The sequence below is a fragment of the Mauremys reevesii genome, linkage group 3 (genome assembly GCF_016161935.1).
Source record: "Mauremys reevesii isolate NIE-2019 linkage group 3, ASM1616193v1, whole genome shotgun sequence".
NCBI classification, from domain to species: Eukaryota; Metazoa; Chordata; order Testudines; family Geoemydidae; genus Mauremys; species Mauremys reevesii.
Window position 1 is genome coordinate 118857430 of NC_052625.1, and position 15062 is coordinate 118872491.

Genomic DNA, 15062 nt, shown 5'->3' on the forward strand with positions numbered 1-15062 from the left:
TTTGGGTAATCTTAAAAGAACACTAAGGTCTTTATAGCTCCTGTTTTTTAAGTAGATGGTGATAGTCCTCTGGATTCTAAATATTTTGTTTTGTTTTGTTAAATCTTCACTTCCAGTGGATTAACTGAAAAAATGAAAAGTCATGACTCTGTACATAGGATGAAAAGTACAAGTTTTATATTCCCTTTGCTAGCACTGGATTTGCAGTTAACCTGCACTATGTTCAGGACTATGATTACATCAGATAAGCTAGTACACAAAAGCAAGAGTTTTTTTGCCTTGACAAGGTACTATATAATGTGGAATTGTTATTAAATCCAAACCCCATGTTAATTTTATCTTCTTTTAAAATGCAGAGAAACATATAAAAGGGAATATGATAGAGGGAAAAATATTTTCCAGCAACTAAGAAATTATTACAATGGAGAATAAAAGGCAAATAAAATCAATGAAATCAATTATGTTCTTTGAATACCAAGTGGACAATAATAATTCACTGTTATAAATTGAAAAAGAGTCTCAGACTCTGGGCTTTGATGCAATCATTTTTCATAGTATCATTGGCCCTAATTACACAAGGCATTCTGACTTGGGTGCCTGGAAAAAAATAATTCCCTCCTATTGTTGTGGGTTTGCTATTTAGAGACCATTAGAGAAAGACCTTGTCTTGCTCGGAGAACAAATGATTTTTCTTATCTATAAATGATGTTTCACAGATGGACAAGGTCAGTTTCTAATGACCCTCATTCTTTGATGGTTATATCTTATTAATGTTTTAATACACAGCTTGTGTTTTCTTATCACTGTTCTACCGTTGAACTCTCTCTCTTTGTTAAATGTAATTTTCCTGTATTGTGTTTTCTTCACTCTTTCAATAACATTTTGATCTATTTCCTCTGATCCAAATGAAGGGCTTATTTTCTTGGTTTCTCTTCTTAACCTTTTTCATTCCAGCCAGGGCTTCACCTCCCCCAGCTTGTAAATATTTTATCTTTAGTGCAATGGTGTCCATGGCTTGTATGCAAACAAAGAAACTAGAGAGCTCACTTAAATTGATACTAGTAGCTCCTTTACTTTAGTTTCTTATGCCTGTTCAAGTGGGATGGGAGAAAATACCCATCCAATTAGAAAGTGATCTGATCCATCACAGAATTATCACTTAGATTCTGGGAAAATGGTAAATATTGGTTTCTGCTGAAATATATTAAAAATGTGAAAAACAATCACGTATATTAAGAGAATCATGCCATCCACTGGATAGATGACAAAAACATGCTTAGTGTAAATTTATTAGTACTTTCTAGCCAGGAACAGAAACTAAACTAGAAAATTAAAATTAGAACCTGTTAGACCCTGGACCTCTCCAACTCAGAACATTTATTATGTGCTAATTGTTTGCTGAGGAATCTACACTTGTCTTTGATTGTAATGTGTGTGTGAGAGAATATCCTTTTGTTAGGTCTTTTACATTTAGGATTTAAATGTGTGAAAAAATAACATTTATAGAGGATGTTTAGTTTTAATGCACCAGATTTGATAGTTTTTTGCTCTACTTTACAGCTTTTTAATCCAATACAAAGTGCACAAAGCAGATGCGTACATTACAGAACAATAAATGATGAACAAGTATCAGAGGGGTAGCCATGTTAGTCTGTTTCCACAAAAACATTTTAAAGAAATTATGAAAGTAATTGTAGGTCCCTTTCAGTTCAATGTTTTTAATATATTTGGTGAGATTTAGAACACTGTATGTGAAAACAAGGTTGGCTTTATACTTGTGAGGTCTCAAACTGCTGGAAGGGAGGCAGTTGGGCCAGGAGTTACAGTTTTGTCTGTTTCACCTGCCAGAGAGAGGATATGATGCTGAGAATGGAGTTATCAACAAGTAGGGCCTCAATTAGTTGCTTGTTCTAGTTGTGCTGAAGGCTGGTTGTGACCATGAGAAACATGCACATACTTGCTTTTTGTTTTCAAACATCATTTTTAGAAAAAAAATCAGACGGTTCAGTTGTATATAGTTTGCTGTAATAATCTTTGCAGAGATTACTGACAGCACTTCAGATACAAAACAGTGTTCTGGACTTGGCATTAAAATATGTAAAAATATTACTTTCATCCATTTTCAATTAAAATCATCATTATAATGCAGACTTTTTACATGTTTATATTTCTTTTTTCTTTTGTTTTTAGCTGATGATGCAAATGTGAAGAATGGAAGCCTTTCATCTGTGCAGCAGCTTGGCATTAAAATGACAGTCAGGTGCATTGTGTTAAAATACTTCCCTTGTGTATTTCTAGAGTTTGTTTGATTTCTTTGCGATGACTTTAATGATATTTAATTCATCAACTCAACGTTTTGTACCATTTAAATCTAAAGATCATTTTTGGGAGAATGAATTCTTATTTTAAAGATGAATAAGGTATTAGTACATGATTAAACTATCTGCAACAAATTAAATAGGTTATTATTCATTATTGTTCTAAAGGCTAATTGCAACTTGTTTAGCAAGATTTACAGCTAAACTTACATTATAGAATCATTGAAATATAGGGCTGGAAAGGACCATGAGAGGTCATTTAGTCCATCCCTCTGCTCTGAGGCAGGACAAAGAACGTCCCTGACAGGTGCTTGTCTAACCTGTTCTTAAAAACCTCCAACAATGGAGATTCCACAGCCTCCCTTAGAAGCCTATTCCAACAGGGCTTTGGAGCTGTGCTCCGGCTCCACTCCAGCTCCAGGCAAACACCTGCAGTTCCACTACTCCAGAGCTGCTCCACGGTCCAGCTCCGGGCTCCGCTCCAAAGCCCTGTATTGCAATGCTTAACTATCCTTCTATTAGAAATATTTTCGTGATATCTAACTTAAATCTCCCTTGCTGCAGATTAAGCAGATTATTTCTTTACCAAATTTCTACACCACTTTCTATAGGAATTTCAGACCCAGACGTTGCAAAGGATCACATCCATGCTTAACTTTAAACACATGTAATCCTATTAATGTCAATAGGAGAGCTCATGTGAGCGAGGTTGCATAAGTGTGTGAAGGTTTGAGGCATAAATTTCCAAATGATCTTAAAGAATTGCCTCATATGTAGGACTTTGCAATAGTCTTATCTTGAAATCACAAAGACATGGATAATGGAAGCAAGGTCTGTGTCTGAAACAAATGATTGAGGCCTTCTAGCTCAGTGCAGGTTGAAAAAAAATACAGTTTTGTCAACGGCTGCAATTTGAATGGCCAGGGACAGCTGAGGATATAATAAGACTCCTGTGATAGATTGCAAACCTTAGGCCTGGTCTACACTACTGGGGGGCGGAGGGGAGAGAAGTGTTTCAATCTAAGTTACACAACTTCAGCTACGTGAATAACATAGCTGAAGATCTACTTACCGTGGTGTCTTCACTGCGGAAAGTCGACGTCTGTGCCTTTTGACCTGGTGGAGTACCAGAGTCGACGGGAGAGCACTTGGCGGTCGATTTATCACATCTAGACTAGACACGATAAATTGACCCCCACTGGATCAATCACTGCCCATCAATCCAGCGGGTAATGTAGACAAGCCCTTAGTAACAAATGTCTGCTGTGCTCCTTCAATAAAATCTAGACGAGTTCACCAGTTTGAGTCCCCTGCCCTAACCACAGTATACACTTAATGACATATAGGGCTATGAGTTCTCAACTTTTCATAAATTTAGAACTGTATTAAATGCATCCAGGAAAATGTGTTCTTGTTTTTAAAGAATAGACATTGTATGTTTTACTTTTATTTAAACTTAAGTGTCTAAGTTTGTTTAAATTTTATTTTATTAGGTATGGTAAATATTTAAATTTGCTGAAAGATGGTGCTGAAAATGATCTGTGCCTGGTGTTAATGCACTGTGACAAATTTCTGAAACAACAGCAAACATCCGTAAAGTCCTCACTTCGTATCCTTTTTTGATGACACAAGTTAGATTGACCAAGACATTAGTGACAGTTGAACTGTCAAAGAAATTTTTCATTTATCTTGTTCTTTGAATTTCTGGTGGTGGTGCAGACTACATAGTATTTTTCATTACATTTTGTGCACACACAAAAGAAAAATCCATTATTATGAAACCTTTCTATCACTAAAATGTGAACTTGACAGAAAAACTTTATGATCTTTGACTGTAACCCTCATCCTTCTCTTTCATTTGATTATTAAACTTGCTTGTGTGTCTTGTCTGGTTTTGATTTTAAGCTCTTCGGGGCAGAATCATGTCTTTCAGTATGCTTGTACTGTGCCCAGAGCAATTAGCTCTGATCCCCATTAGGTCTGCTAGTTTCTTCTGTAATATTGATGATAATATTATTAATATTGAACATTTAGTCATCTGTAATTATAATTTGATTTGCACTAAGGTTTTGATCTAACATTTTTTCATATAATTGTGTATTTTACTTGTTTGTATAAAAGAAACACAAAAGAAAAAAATGCTTTGACAGGATATCTTACCTAGTAATGTGTTTGATTTATTATTTTATAAAATATTTAAGGTCGCTGGCAAAATATACTTCATTTTTAAAGCCTTTCAATTTTTTATGTTTACTATTGTTTTATATCTCCTTGGAAATTTGGAAGCTGCAATCTGTTTTCTTACTGAAATGTTTTTTTCCACCCTCCTCTTTATAACATGCACACACTTGTTTACTGTTATAAAAGTACTTATGGGTGTTGGGCTACTGGCGTTAACTTAAAATAAGCGTTCAAGCACCTAGGTTTTGGTGGTTTTGTTTGTGTTTTTCCAAGGGTCATGGAAGAATTATGTGGACTTTGCAGAGAAGAAAATTAGATAGTTCAAAGTCTAGGGGCCTAATTTATCACAGTTAATTTTACTCCGGTTTTATATTGATTTAACGTTAATGGACTTTTTATGTTCAAGAAACCATCTTCAGTGTAGCAACACTGGTGCAACACTGGAGCTTCTGCAATAAGACCCTAGGTCTACACATCTTGACATTGTTCTGTTTGAATTGTTATATTAACTTTCAGAATCCCATATTTTTTAAAATACCTGATTTGTTGTGATTCACAATCTAATCTATTGTTTGTTTGTTTGTTTTTATTTAGCTGACTCTTTGTTCCTTGGGGAAAAGAAACGTGCTTGTATGCCAGCAATAGTTGGTTGTTTGTCGGAGTTCCTTAACATTCTCCTACAGGTTGTCTGCAGGAAGGTTATGCTGGCTATGACTGGTTTGCGTCGTCTGTATTTCTGATAATGTCAGGAGAGAGAGAGAAAACATTAACATTTCTTCAGCAATTTTCCAGTCTTCTCATCTCAGCATTTCTCTGGCTGCGAAGACTGCATGTTTCTGTAAGACTTTAAAAGCTTTTCTTTTTAAAGGTGGCTTTGAAATTTTTAAAAGGAATATTTATCAGTTTCACTGAGTTGTTGTTTCACTTTTCATTAACATCCTCTAACTGAATGCTTGTCCCTTAAAAATTCGCTCAGAAATAAATATACAGATTTGACATTTGTTCAAATGGTTGTTTAAAGGCAGTGAAATAACGGGTAGACTAATGGTAATGGCAGTGTTATTGAATGTTAAAGTTGGCAATAAAATAAACTTTATTAGTTGTGTTAAATTCCTTGTGTAGGGAGAAGATACTATTGAGTGGCCTTTTTTATTATTATTACACTGTGCAAGTTCATTGTTTTGATTATTAGCTTAGTTGTATTATAAAATCAATAAATGGCATAAAATATCAGAGTTGTACAGAAAAATACTAAAATGCTTTTAGTAATTAGAACTTCCGTACTGACCAAGTACTGAATGTTTCCATATTTCAAAGGGCTGGTATTTAAATCAAGCTAGTTACGCAAGCTCCATAATTTTCATCCTTTGTTAAATATGATGTCATCTATTTAAAAAAATCTTTTTTGTTTGGTTAGGTATTGTACTTTGTCAAGTTCTGCAACTGGTGTAAATTAAATTATCAGCTATAGTCAGTCACTAGAAAATTGTGGGCTTATTAGATGATTCCCTAGCTCTTTTTCAAGAGGGTGCTTTATATATTCCCACTTGTAGTACATAGCACCTGGTCCAGTTCTGCAGCTGTTCCAGCACTGAGAAGGTTGGCTTCATTTTGTGAGTCTGTTTGTGCTGACCATCCTCCGTACTGAGGAGTTTGGTATCTTCATAGCTAAATTAACAAGTGTGGAACCTCCAGGCAAAAGTATAAAGCAGTTTTAGGCTAAAGAGCCCCACATTAAATGTTAATTAGCTCCAACAAAACATTAACGTACAATCCAGAACCCACCTCTACCTCCTTCTTGCCCCAAACAGGAATCTTAATCTCTCCCATTATGTAACTCTCAATCCCAACTGAGGTGTCACTATATGGAGTGGGAGATTGTAGTATACATGCAACCTCCTGTGAGCCAGGACCCAAAGGCAAAAGAAGGAAAAGTTCAAAGGAATGCACATCTTCCCCAAGTCAAAAACACATTACTTACAAACCACACATCCATCTACGCAGAACATTCCACACTGGTAACCTCTCATTCCTTTCTCCCTTTCAAATAGAACTTCACTCCTACCCTCCATATATATTCCCGTCCACATACACACACCATACCTGGGCAAATCATGACAGCTCCATCCAATTTTCTACCCACTATATAGGATTGCAAAAAGAAACCCTCTTGCTCCTTCATTTATAAAACACTAGTCTCTGTGTGTCTGCTTGGGCAACAGATAGGGGGTGAATCACACTTCCTACTCACAAAGGTAACATTCATTAAACCATATATGTAATAAGGAATTGGGCTGTCAACCGAGATAAATATCTGGTAAACATTTTTGTATCAGTTTCTCTCTTTACAGTTTTCCACACATTTTACCACACTTTTCTCCTGCTTCTGGTACCAAAGAATATTTACTTATTTAGTAGTGTCTTTTAAAGTAAAATCATACATTTTCTTTTATAGTAAGTAACAATTATTATTTGTTGTTTGCTTTGTTGGTCAGGTACACCTACCTATTGACACAGCAGAATCTGGCATTCACCCCATCTATTTCTGTAGTGCTCACTACATTGAGATGTTGCTGAAGGCTGAGTTGCCACTTGTCTTTTCAGCTTTCTACATGTCTGGTTTCACTCCATCACAGGTAATTTACAAAAGCATATTAAAGCATTGTGAAATGTTTGACTTAAAGCCACAAAATCAAGGATATTCAGAAAAGGTTGAAGCTACTATGGCTCAGCTATGTAACAAGCTATAAAACCCAGCCACAATAAAATGACTAAAGAATAAAGTTTTAGTCTTCAGCCACACAAAGTAAATTGTTATGAAAATCAGGTAACTATTCATTTTGTATTTTTTTAATATAGATTTTTATGTTTAGGACTAAAAGTACACAGTTAAAACATTTTAAAATGGAAAACAGTTGACTTCAGTGGAACTTCAGCTGAGGAGCTACCCCTTCCTGTTTTATGCAAAAACTTGACCAAAATGTGCTGGATTTTTAAATGGAATCATAAGGGGTAAAAAATCTCACTGGCATGGTCATTTCCAGTAGGGGCTTAAGTTCCGTAGTACATTTGTATGGTGTATGATATAAGACAATTCAGTTTATATTGGCGTTAAAGTTCCTGATATCACAATCAATCATTACAATTAGGTGAAAAAGTAAACCCAAATCCATATATTAATGTACTATTCAGGCTGAGATTTGACTCAAGCACAGCAACCATAGCCCCACTCATGTTTTGAAGATGTAAAGTCCCACGTGAGTGCTGTTGCTTCTAGAGATTTACTCAAGGTTATGGATGAACAAACACCCAGGCTCTTCTTCGCCCTAGGCATAACTCATTAAAAAGGTCATTATGTTCCAAGACTTGGGGGCCCAAGTGTGTTCTTTATGGGAATGAGTGTGGATGTGATGCAAGAATTGATTAAAAGAGAGAAAACATGAACTCATCAAGATTTACAATGACTGAATTTGATTCTACTTCCTTACGTGTACTGCTCAGTCTTACCTATAAAAGATAAACTTTAAAATATAAGAAAAAACTGCCTTTCAAAGTGAAAGAAATGGACTATTTTTAAAAAATTAGGAGGAGGAAGTGTAATAGCACAAGTCATCATTTCATACATGACCTGATCCAGCTGTCATTGAAGTCAACTGTCCTTGTCTAGTTTAGGATTAAAAATGTGTTGTTAGTACCCGTTAATGAACATATCCTTACAACACACCTTTTATCCTCCTTTAGACAAGCATAGTGAACAGGATCAGGCCCCAGTAAAAGCTAAGTGCCTGAGTTTCAGAGATGCTGAGCATTCCCAACTCCCACTGGATTCTAGTTCCTACAGGACAGATGTTCTTATCACAGAAAAGCTCACATGAGGGGAATGAATGTCATAGTATTAAAGCATTGGACTGGGATTCAGGAGATCTGGGTTCTGTTCCCATCTATCCCAAAGCCTTCCTGTGCAGTCTTGAGCAAGTCACTTTAAGGCCTCATTATCAAAGGTGTTGAAATCAAGAATCCCAACTCAGTGAGAGTTGTTGCTGCTCAACTTATCTGAAAATCAGTTCCTTAATTTCTTTATTCTTCAGTTCCCCATCTGTTAAGTGGAGGTAGTAATATTTCCCTACCTCCACAGGGGTGTTATATGGATAAAATCATTGTACGTGAAGTGTTGAAATACTACAGTGTGGAAGCAGGGAAATAATTAACAAGGATTTGAAGGGATCTTAATGAATGTCAGTTACTTAGCATGAGTTAGGCTAGCTGTGACCCTAATGAGAGGACTTGTAGAAGCAAGGATAGTGCGAGGCGAGAGGACAAGAACTGTGTACAAAGTTATTACGACCTTGCAACAGTCTAACCAAATATGCAGGCTTGCTTTTCTTAGTAGTGAGACAAATAAGATAGCAGAAAGGCTTATGTATAAACAAATGCAATTGTTTTCTCTTTACTGTCTCCATGATTGCTAGCTATTGTCTGTAACAAAGGTATAAAGCTTGCTGTAATTGTTAACCAGTTGAGAGACCTGTCCGGGACTGGGGTGACCCTGTGTCCTATGGCACTCTCTCCCTCCATTGTAATTACTGGAGAAATAATAAAGTATTTGATTTTGCTGCACCCAAACAAAAAGCGAGAACTGAGTTTTTCTCTGACAATTTGGGGGCTCATCCGGGATGGCAACGCCCACGGACCCACAGACGGCTACTACGGATCATTCCCCTTCGAACCCCATGGCGCCACATGAGAGGTATGAGACCTTTTGAAATCTCTATTGGGGTATCGGAGGAGGACTTTCCGTGAGGACGTCTGTCTCTGTTGGGCTCACGCCATCTGAACTTATTGACTGTGCAGCAGGATCAAATGCAGAGTGATATTGGGGAGAGGCCCCAATAAGGTTAGTTTATAGCAGTACTGGGAACTGCTGAGTTGGCCAAGGTAAATGCATAGGTAAATGCATAAGGTAATTTCTTAATTTCTTTATTCTTCAGTTCCCCATCTGTTAAGTGGAGGTAGTAATATTTCCCTACCTCCACAGGGGTATTATGTGGATAAAATCATTGTACGTGAAGTGTTGAAATACTACAGCTATGAGCAGTTGAACAACGTATTAACTAAATAAATCAATATTGGCATTAACACCCTTATTGGAAGTCTCAGCAGGGATGTTAAAGGCTGAATGAACATGGAGATTGAACTAGCCTCCATGCAGTCCCTCCAAGGTCAGGGTTGAGGTATATTGGTGGGGCAGTGTGGCGAAAGGTACTGCATAAGCAGCAAGAATGCAGGCTATTGAGTGGAATAGAGGCTTTCCCTCCAGGGATCTCACTGTCACAAACACTGCACTTACTTTTAAAAATAATAAATAATCTGTCTTTAGAAAAATATATAAGATAACCTTTATGCCAAGTTTTATCAGAATTCACAGTAATACCCACGGCAAGAATAAGTTTTTAATGGAAACACATAGAATGGACACCACTGTAATAAGCACACATCCTCTGGCTACATTATTGTGTTATTTTATTGCAAAAAATAATGCTTCAATTAACTATGAAAGCAACTTTAACATATATAAATGTCAGTGTATAGGAATACACAACTGGATGCAATCTCATTCTGAAGCATAGCCGTTGTAATCTAATTAGAAACACAGTACTTTCTGCTGCTGCATATTTTTAAACACTTAGGGGCTGATTAAGAAAGGATTTGTGGTCTAGAGCTAAATGAAGTGTGCTATACACAAGGGATTAAGCAACAAATTGTGATTTAGAAATGGAAAAAACAAGAGCTGCTAAAGCCCGTGTCTTCCATACCATTCAATTACATCCAAAGGTGCCTCAGGGAAGGACCTACCATTCATTTACAAGGCACAGAAATTCTTTAATTTAAAGGGAAATACACATTAAATACACCTTCAAAGACATCCATGCCATTTAAAAAGAGCTTAAGAAAATTCAGTACATAAAGAATAGTTTATTTTTTCTGTCATTAAACTATGAAATTTGTGTTTCAACTTAAACAATTGCCTGTATAGATGTACATTACTGGAATACATGCATTGGGTTCTTCTATATAGCAGTGTCCATCAGGGCCATTGATATCAAATGAGGATCATGGTCCCTGCTGCACCACAGTTCTTTTTAACCATCATAAGCAGTGAGGCCAAACTTCAAAGCTCACTTCATTATCCTTTTTCAAAATCCCTTTTTCCTGTTAACAGAACAATAGTTGTTAAGAAGGGAATACGTTTAGGAGAATTAATCTGGAGGGTTTTTTCACTTTTGGGGTCAATTTGTTTTGTTGGATTGACTTTATTGGTTAGGACAGCACTGTTATGTATTGCTTTTGCATTGATCCAAGCCAGACAATATTGAGACCAACATGTCTGAAGCCAGTAGCTGGCTTTGAATTATTTTTGATCTTATCCTTCTCTGACCACCTCCTGGAGAGTCACTTGTTCTTTTTAAACTCCCAAGAGTTGTGAGCCATATGAGAAGTTCTCAAAGGAGGAAAATGGTTACTGATCTTAGGCCTGGTCTACACTAAGAAGGGGGTTCGAATTAGGGTACGCAAATTCAGCTACGTGAATAGCGTAGCTGAATTCGAAGTACCCTAGTTCGAACTACTCACCCGTCCAGACGCGGCAGGGTCGAACTCCGCGGCTCCCCCGTCGACTCCGCCAACTCCTTCTGCCGAGGTGGAGTACCGGAGTCGACCGCGGCGCTTCCGGAGTTCGAACTATTGCGTCTAGATCAGACGCGATAGTTCGAACTCCAAAAAGTCGAACTCTCCGCGTCGAACCGGCAGGTAAGTGTAGACGTACCCTTAGTGTGGTAACAGCAGTTCTTTGAGATGGTTGCCCATAGGAATTCAGACTCCCTGTGTACCTTCTTTAGAGCCTCAGGTGAGGAAGTCTTGAATACATGACATTGGGAATGACTAAAGGGCATTGGAAGCCACGCCTCTTTTATGCTCTTACAACCGAGTACAAGGGAAGAGTTTAAGACTGACACTGCTTGCTACAAACTTATGGGTTTGTGCAGTAGAGGCACATTTTTCTTAAGAGTGAGGATCTACACAGGCCTCTCTTCAAGAACCACAGTTACTATGGTAAATAATATGTTTTATTCAATATACCAACCAGGAAGTGTATCATTTTAAAATGCATATATTAAGCCGGGGTTCTCTGCCTGTTAGTCATGACCACCAACTTATGGGTTGGGTAGGGATTCTGACTAGATCCTGGCTGGATGAGAAGGGGGCATGGGATGGTCTTGGTGTGGAAAAGGGGTTTGTGGTATAGAAAGTTATTAATTAATCACTGAATGACTGTAATAAATTGAATTTGTTTTTGTATTTTTCTAGATTTGTCAGCAGTGGCTAGCTCAGTGTTTCTGGAATTACTTGGACTGGAGTGAGATCTGTCACTACATTGCTACATGTATTTTCCTTGGTCCTGATTATCAGATCTATATGTGTATATCTGTGTTCAAACATCTTCAGCAAGATATTCTGCAGCACACACAGACCCAAGATCTACAGGTTTTTCTCAAAGTAATGTTTTTTTTCTTTAGATTACCAGATTAAAGGAAAGCTACACTTTCCAGACTGAAAAGAGATATTATTTTGCAAAACAACTGAATTTCCAGTATTGATTTTATTTTAGTCTCATTCATCTCTCTCTCTCTCATGGCTGTTTTCCATGAGGAACAAAGGGCCTTCATCACTTCCTGCTATCTTTGCTGATCTCCTGCTGCATTGTTAGCTTGTTCCCATGTCATTCTGATAGCTTTCAGTTCTGTTTCTTTTGTGCATTTTCATGTTATCCTTCGTCTATCTCATTGTCTCTTGCCCTGGGAATTCCAGTCCAAGGCCTCTACTGCTGTTATTCAGGTCTTTCCTCCATCTATGTCAGGGGTGGGCAAACTTTTTGGCCTGAGGGCTGCATCGGGTTTCGTAAATTGTATGGCAGGCCGGTTAGGGGAGGGGGTCGTGGCCCGGCGCCCACCTCCTAGCTGCCCCTCCAAGACTCCTGCCCCATCCAACCCCACTGTTCCCTGACGGCCCCTCTGGGACCCCTGCCCCATCCACACAGCCTTGCTCCCCATCCCCTGACTGCTCCCAGGCCCCCGTAGCCCCATCCAACCCCTCCTCCCATTCCTGACAGCCCCCTGGAACTCCTGCCCCATCCAATCATCCCTTCTCCCTGTCCCCGACTCCTCTGGAACCCCTGCCCCTTGCTGTCCCATCCAACCCCCGCCCGACTGCCCCCGGACCCCTGCCCCATTCAACCCCCTGTTTCCCCCCAACCGCCATCCACACCCGCGCCCCCTGACCACCACCCTGAACTCCCCCGCCCTTTATCCACCCCCCCCCCCACTCCCTGCCCCCTTACCGCGCTTCCTAGAGCACGGGTGGCTGGCAGTGCTACAGCCACGCTGCCTGGCTGGAGCTGGGCCATGCTGCCGCCGCTGCCACCATGCAGCACAGAGCACTGGGTCAGGCCGGGCTCTGCAACTGCGCTGCCCCAGGAGCTCACAGCCCTGCCGCCCAGAGCATTGTGCCGGTGGCGGAGCAAGCGAGTTGAGGCTGCGGGGGAGAGGGAACAGCAGGGGAGGGACTGGGGGTAACCTCCTGGGCCAGGAGCTCGGGGGCTGGGCAGGACAGTCCCATGGGCTGGATGTGGCCCGTGGGCCGTAGTTTGCCCACCCCTGATCTATGTCCAAGCCATCTCAATTATTTTTATGTAATTTCCTTTCCTATTGGTTTCTGTTTTGTCATTCTCCAGAGTTGTTTATTTGTGACTTTTTTTCTAGCCACCTGATTTGTCTAAGTTGATGAAAACTTGGTATTTAAATAATATGGTCATAATAAGTCTCCAAATTTCAATGCCACATAGTCAGACCAACTGTATAGTGGTGTTATATATTCAAAGTTTAGTTTGGAGGGAAAGATTTCTGTTTCTCCAGATTGGCTTTAGAGTTACAAACATGTCTGGCGTTTACTCTTCTGGGTTTAAAGTCTTCATCTGTTCCACCCGTTGTATTTACAGTGTTGCCAAGATATTTGAAATAGCAGGCTTCTTCATCAGTCTCAGAAATTTCTGTTGGTGTTCCGTGTTGTGTGTTAATTCTTATGGTTTGAGTTTTCTTGGTGTTGATTTTTCAACCTTACTAACTGTGCAGAGGCCTGGTGATCATACGTTGGAGCTTTCATGTCTCTGTGAGTATGGTAAAGCAAGTTGATGTCATCTGCAAAGTTAAGCTCCTGTTAACTTGTGCAGCAGTCCATTGTCTGACCCTGTGGTCTTTCTCATTACCCAATCCCCTACCAGTAAAAAAGATCATAGGTGACATAATACATTCTTGTCTGACACCTGTAGTAATCTTGAATGATTTAATCAGTTCACTGCTATGTATTACTTAGCACGTCATATTTTCATAGAAGCTCTGAATGATGTTCACTTATTTCTGAGGGAGATTTCCATAGTGGCACAGCAACTTCCATAAAACAGTTTTATCCTCTGTGTGGCTTTTTGGAAATCTATAAAATCAATGTAAAGTGGTAAATGCCATTTGATCAACAGTTCTATGATGACACAAAGGGTTACTGTTTGATCTATACATGATTTCTCTTGTTTGAATAATACCTCTTCTTGTTGAAACTGTGACCCTACCACTTTCTTTATTCTGTCTAGAATAATACCTTTAAATACCTTACTTGGAATAGAACGCAATTGAATGCCCCTCCAGTTTTTACCCTTCCTGTTTACCAGGGAGAAGTGCTGGTAGCTATCTAGGTAGCACTCCCAGCTATCTTCGAGACACCACTGACTTCCTGAGGAAACTACAATCCATCAGTGATCTTCCAGAAAACACCATTCTGGCCACTATGGATGTGGAAGCCCTCTACACTAACATTCCACACAAAGATGGACTACAAGCCATCAGGAACAGTATCCCCGATAATATCACGGCTAACCTGGTGGCTGAACTTTGTGATTTTGTCCTCACCCACAACTATTTCACATTTGGGGACAATATATATCTTCAAGTCAGTGGCACTGCTATGGGTACCCGCATGGCCCCTCAGTATGCCAACATCTTTATGGCTGACTTAGAACAACGCTTCCTTAACTCTCGTTCCCTAACGCCCCTACTCTACTTGTGCTACATTGATGACATCATCATCATCTGGACTCATGGAAAAGAAGCCCTCGAGGAATTCCACCGAGTTTTTAACAATTTCCATCCCACCATCAACCTCAGCCTAGACCAATCCACACAAGCGGTCCATTTCCTAGACACTACTGTGCTAATAAACGATGGTCACATAAATACCACCCTATACCGGAAACCCACTGACCGCTATACTTACTTACATGCCTCCGGCTTCCATCCCGGACACACCACACGATCCATTGTCTACAGCCAAGCTCTAAGATACAACCGTATTTGCTCCAATCCCTCAGACAGAGATAAACACCTACAAGATCTCTATCAAGCATTCTTAAACCTACAATACCCACCTGCTGAAGTGAAAAAACAGATTGACAGAGCCAGA

At 39.2% G+C, this 15062-nt stretch overlaps 1 protein-coding gene across 5 annotated transcripts in view; it reads left to right on the plus strand.

The window, feature by feature from the left end:
• The window catches only part of TBC1D32 (TBC1 domain family member 32), a 156821-nt gene that overhangs the window by 128058 nt on the left and 13701 nt on the right, over positions 1–15062 (plus strand). For 4 of the 5 annotated variants that reach the window (XM_039528779.1, XM_039528782.1, XM_039528781.1 and 1 more), the window contains 5 exons: positions 2191–2260; positions 3812–3927; positions 5183–5337; positions 6995–7135; positions 11865–12053. In XM_039528779.1, coding sequence (XP_039384713.1) covers positions 2191–2260; positions 3812–3927; positions 5183–5337; positions 6995–7135; positions 11865–12053 — 671 coding nt within the window. The remainder of the gene's footprint in view (positions 1–2190; positions 2261–3811; positions 3928–5182; positions 5338–6994; positions 7136–11864; positions 12054–15062) is intronic. The other variant, XM_039528780.1, reaches the window with a different exon arrangement.